The sequence below is a fragment of the Stegodyphus dumicola genome, chromosome 1, assembly GCF_044657685.1.
Source record: "Stegodyphus dumicola isolate Sdum_Otavi_A_Nest chromosome 1, ASM4465768v1".
In the NCBI taxonomy this organism is placed as follows: domain Eukaryota; kingdom Metazoa; phylum Arthropoda; class Arachnida; order Araneae; family Eresidae; genus Stegodyphus; species Stegodyphus dumicola.
The window spans coordinates 270,409,096-270,415,035 of record NC_140768.1 but is presented as its reverse complement, the minus strand read 5'-3'; the positions used below and the strand labels follow the sequence as shown (position 1 = coordinate 270,415,035).

General features: G+C 37.1%; 1 protein-coding gene across 1 annotated transcript; it reads left to right on the top strand.

Moving 5' to 3' along the window:
* LOC146999548 (uncharacterized) lies at positions 1-798 on the top strand. The gene has a single exon (XM_085810300.1). The coding sequence runs from the start codon at positions 1-3 to the stop codon at positions 796-798; it is 798 nt and encodes a 265-aa protein (XP_085666426.1).
* Positions 799-5,940: the final 5,142 nt, after the last annotated feature.

Sequence of the window (5,940 nt, the reverse complement as noted above, 5' to 3'; positions counted from 1 at the left end):
ATGGCTCCACCACAACCCATCGCAGACGATCTTAATATTTCACGTGTTTCCGTCAAACCGCCCCCATTTTGGAAGGTCAACCCTACTTTGTGGTTTGCACAACTAGAGGCCCAGTTTGATATCGCCGGAATCACTGTAGACTCCACGAAATTCAATCATGTGATATCTGCAATCGAATCTGATATTCTCAATAGCGTTTGGGATATCGTTTTACACCCACCTGTGACTGGCAAATATGATACACTAAAAACACGCTTAATTGAATTGCATTCTGAAAGTGAGGAGTCAAAGATACGTACACTTCTTCAAGGGCTAGAACTTGGCGATCAACGCCCATCACAATTACTTTGCCGTATGCGAAACCTCGCTGGAGAGACCGTTGGAGAACCTTTGTTGAAATCCCTATGGATATCTCGACTCCCGCAAAATACACAAAGTATTCTTGCTGCCTTAAGTGATGATCTTCCAAAACTAGCAGTTGTAGCTGATAAAATTACAGATCTCACAACTCTAACACACATAAATAATGCTGCTACGGCATCTACCTCTCCCATTGAACAGCAAGTTGCAGAGCTGACAAAGCAGGTAAATGAACTGTCGCTAGCCCTCAAAAACAGCCGTGAGCGTTCCTGTGAACGAGGAGGCTATTCCAAACGCAACAGTAGGCGTAATAGATCTAGTGGACGCTATCGACCGTATAAAGAACCGTGCAACAATATCTGTTTCTACCATACTAATTTTGGTTCCAAGGCACGAAAATGTGTTTCTCCGTGCAATTTCCGGCAGTCGGAAAACTAGATCGGCGATCGCTTGCCGGCCAACGTTGCGACCGCCACATCAATCGAATTCTTTTGGCCGATTCATCCTCAAAGCTGACTTTTTTAATTGACACCGGAGCCGATTTATCTGTCATTCCCAAGAGTTACAGTCAGCATGCCAAAATACCAGCTGCATTGGATTTCTGCCGCTAACGGCACTAAAATTGCAACGTATAGCACCAAACTTTTGACCATCAATTTAAACTTACGTCGCTCATTTACTTGGCCTTTTATCCTGGCAGACGTCAATCAACCCATCATAGGTGTTGACTTTCTCACAAAGTTCAACTTACTCATAGACGTTAAAAACAACCGTTTAATTGATGGACAAACAAAACTATATTCTTGCGGTAGACTTCCTAATGTGAACCCGCTCAGTACTAGCATTCATATTTTGATGGGTAACTTAGAATTGGACAAAATTCTTGCCGATTACCCTAGCTTGACGAATTCTTCGCAAACTTTTGAGAGGCCACCAACGTCAACAATTTTCCATCACATTGAAACTAAAGGACCTCATGTTTTCTCCAAACCTAGAAGATTATCTCCAGAATTACTTCAAGCTTCACGTCAAGAGTTTGATTTTCTCCTATCAAAAGGCATCATTCAGCCTTCAAAAAGTCCTTGGGCAAGCCCCCTGCACATGGTTCGTAAGGCTAATGGCGACCGTGCGGGGATTATCGTCGCTTAAATGCCGTTACAATTCCGGATCGCTATCCCGTACCCCATATTCAGGATTGCACTCAAATGTTTTCAGGAAAGAACATATTCTCAACACTTGATTTAGCACGTGCCTATCATCAAATTCCTGTTAACCCTGCAGACATTCCGAAAACTGCCGTCACAATCCCTTTTGGTCTTTTTGAATTTTTGGCTACGCCGTTTGGTTTACGAAATTCAGGCCAAACTTTCCAACGTTTTATACATGAAGTTTTATTTGGATTGTATTTTTGCATCCCTTATTTTGACGACATCCTTATTGCATCGACTAGCGAAGAAGAGCACATCCGTCATCTTCGTCAAGTGTTTGATCGTTTGAATAAACATGGTTTGACATTAAACCCTAACAAATGTGTACTCGGAAAACCATCTGTTTCATTTTTAGGTTGCCTCATTACTGCCTCAGGTGTAAAACCCTGCCTGAGAAAACAAAAGCAATTGCCGATTTCCCGAAACCTACCACTATTGTCGAGCTCAGACGTTTCTTAGCCATGATAAACTTTTATCGCCGCTTCAAAGGCAGCCGAGACCCAAGCTTCACTGAATGAACTCTTAAAAGACTCACGTAAAAATGATAAACGCCCTGTTCCTTGGAACGACGAACTTAATCAGGCATTTGAAAAATGTAAACACGACCTTAGTAATGCTGCAACTCTCTCCTATCGCTCTCCTAATCAAAAGCTGAGTGTTATGGTCGACGCTTCTGACATTTCCATCGGAGTTGTTTTAAACGTTCGACATTCTAATGACCCCCAGCCGCTAGGATTTTTCTCACGTAAGCTGTCCCCTACAGAATAAAAATACAGCACGTATGGCAGAGAATTATTAGCTATTTACGCAGCTATTAAGTATTTCAGGCATAATCTTGAAGGTCAACACTTCACTATATTTACTGATCACCGATCTCTAACTTATGCATTCACATCAAAATCAAATTCTGCTTCTCCGAGACAAATTCGGCATTTAAATTATATAGCTCAATTCAGCACTGATATTCAGCATATATCAGGTTCCAGCAATGTCGTCGCGGATACTCTCTCACGTATACAGGGCATCGATACAAATGCACCACTGGATTTCACGCTTATTGCTCACTCGCAAGCCACTGATGAGGAGCTAAAACGTCTGAGTGAAGACCCAAACTGCTCGCTGAAATTCCAGTCATTACAACTTACTCGGGACTTCCAACTATTGTGCGATACCTCCAACAACAGACTGCAACCGTATGTATGTAAGAAAGGTTAGCTTTAAATATGTTTTTGGCCCATAGATGGCGCCACTGTTTTTATATTCTCCTATAACTGTGCACTCCAATAAAACTTTACTTGTGTTCCAAAACTCCCAACAGGTATGTTGTGTATTATTTATTCTCATGCATGCAAGTAACCACTCTCTGCTATATTGAGTTTCTAATAGCTTATGGGCCCAGGCCAGATTAAGAAATGAGGATAAATAATCTAGTAACTAGTTAAGTTAGTTTGTTTATTCAATTCTATTTGTAAATTTTTAGAATTACTTTAACCAAAATTGGCCACATGGTTATGTTAGGGTTAGCCAAAGCACATGGTTGCAAAAGCTTAACTAGTACAAATATTTTTTGACTGTTAATTATTTGGGCAAATGTTTCTTTGAGAATAAAATTAATTCAATAGAAAATTTATTTGAATTTATCTCAAATTATAATTTTTTTGTCTCTTGTTGATTAAAGTTAAAAAAGGAAAAATGCCAGGGGAAGAAGGTTCATTTAGTCACAAACAATTGAGTGGAAGAGAAAATTACATGGATTGGAAATTTTCCATGAAAATGCATCTTATTAAATTAGATTTATGGGCTTATGTAGAGGGTACAAAAGAAGATCCAGTAAAGGATACCAAAGCGTTGTCATATATAGTTGAAGGGGTAAGTGAAATTATTTTCAATGATATAAGGGATTTAACAAGTGGAAAGGAAGCTTGGAAAGTATTAGCTGAAACATATGAGAATAAGGAAATCACAAGAAAGGTTTCAATAATTAAAACATTAGTGAATACCCGTTATACTGATTGTAAGGATATGTCTGACTATTTACATAGGGCCATTTCATCTTATCAGCAGTTAAAATCTACTGGTGTTAAACCTGATGAAGAATTAATTGCAGGAATAATTTTAGCTAATTTACCTGATAGGTTTGAACCTCTTATAATGGCTTTGAAAAATTGTGGTGAGGCCATAACAGTTGACAATGTTAAAAATCGCTTGTTAGCCGAAGATTCAATACCCCTAGTCAATGAAAGTAAGGAATATGCATTTGTTAATAAAAATATTGGAGGCAAAAGGTACTTTAAAGGAAAATGTTTTAAATGCGATTTGTTTGGTCACAAAAGCTCCGATTGTCAGAAGTCACCTCTCAAAAAGGGTAGATATAATGAAAACAAGTTTAACAAAAAGTCTAATGTTGGATTAAAACATAAAAAGGGAAGAAGCTTATGTAGTGGAAATTAGCGTAGCTAATTCTAATCCAGATCCCAATATTTGGTACATGGATTCTTGTGCTTCTTACCATATGACTCCACATAAATAATTATTAGATGATTATCAGGATGCTAATATTCATCAAATAAAAACAGGAAGTTCAGTAATAGAAGTAGAGGGTAAGGGTAAAATAACTTTCCTCTTATCTAGAAATAAAAAAAAGGAAGTCTGTAACTTTTAGTAATGTTTTACACGTTCCGAAGTTAACAGCCAATTTGCTGTCCATTAAGTATTTAAATAAAGTATTTGGAATGGTTAGTACTTTTACAAGTGAAAGATGTTTTGTGTATGATGGTAAACTTTTAGTTGCTACTGGAACAGGTATGGGAGATAATTTGTATTCTCTTGATTTATGTAATGAGTGGGCTTTAATTACTGATAAAAATATTTCAAATGAATTATTACACAAAAGAGTGGGCCATTTAAATGAAGGAGGAATGACCAGATTAAAAGATATGGTCGAAGGTTTTACATTTAACGGAAAATTGTTAAATTGTGTGTCATGCATTAAAGGCAAAATGCATAGACAACCATTTCCCAAGGGAAAAGCTAAGCGTGCAAAAGAGTTATTAGGCATAGTACACAGTGACCTGTGTGGGCCTATGAATGTTACATCAATTGGTGGTTCTCGCTACTTTATTAGTTTTATTGATGATTTGTCGCAAATGACTTTTGTTTATTTTTTGAAAAATAAATCTGAAGTTTTTGAAAAATTCAAAATATTTCAAGCATTTGTTGAAAGGCAAACTGGCAAATAAATCAAAATCTTACACTCAGATAATGGTACTGAGTATGTAAACAATGAGATGGATAACTATTTAGCATCAAATGGAATTCAGCATCAAAGATCTATTCCATTTACACTAGAGCAAATGGGTGTAGCTGAACGTAGTAACAGAACTCTTGTAGAGCGAGCACGATCAATGTTGGTGGATGCTCACCTTGATCAAAATTATTGGGCTGAAGCAGTGCAAACTGCAAATCACTGTAAAAATATATCTCCAACTATTGCAGTTGCAGGTATGACCCCTTATGAAAAATGGTATGGGGATAAGCCAAATTTAGAATACTTGAGAGTATTTGGATGTCGTGCATTTGCTCACATTCCAAAACAAAAACGTAAAAAGTGGGATATAAAAGCAAAGGAATTAATGCTTGTTGGGTACTGTCAGGATAGAAAAGGCTATCGATTAATAGATCCCAAAACTTATGAAATAATAAATGCACGAGATGTACAATTTTTGGAAAATGAAATGTACTACAAAAAGGCAAGTAATATGCCAAAATTCTATGATGAATCCTCATTCAGTGGGAGCGTGATTACGACATTTTCAGATATTGAGAATGCAATAGCTGATGATCAGAACGGTGAATTGGAAGGGATGGTTAATGATAATACTCAGTCTGATCATAAATTAGTTAATACTAGTATTAATTCTAATCACGATGAACATAATACTGCTCAAATTGATAGCCATGATAACAGTAGTGTAGGTGATGAGCTATCTATGTTGACTAGAAACAGAAAACTTAGATTCCCAAATAGTTATCAGGACTTTGACACACACGGGATGCCAGAAATGCCAATGCCAAATTTAGATCGAATGTGCTTTGTTAAAGCTTTGACAGCAGCAACAAATGGTGTGTATTCTGAACCGAAAACCATTGATGAAGCATTAAGGGGCAATGATGCAAACCATTGGAAGGATTCTATATGTGAGACTATATTAGGCCATATTAAAAACAAAACATGGGAAATAATAGATAAACCTTATGATAAGAACATTGTAGATTATAAATGGGTTTTCAAAATTAAATTTAATTCAGCAGGCAAGATTGAAAGATATAAAACACGTTTAGTTGCTAAGGGCTATTCTCAGATTGAGGGAAT

Bases quoted from the DNA above. Each gene is read 5' to 3' on its own strand.
- LOC146999548 (XM_085810300.1), top strand. From the start codon at position 1: ATGGCTCCACCACAACCCATCGCAGACGATCTTAATATTTCACGTGTT.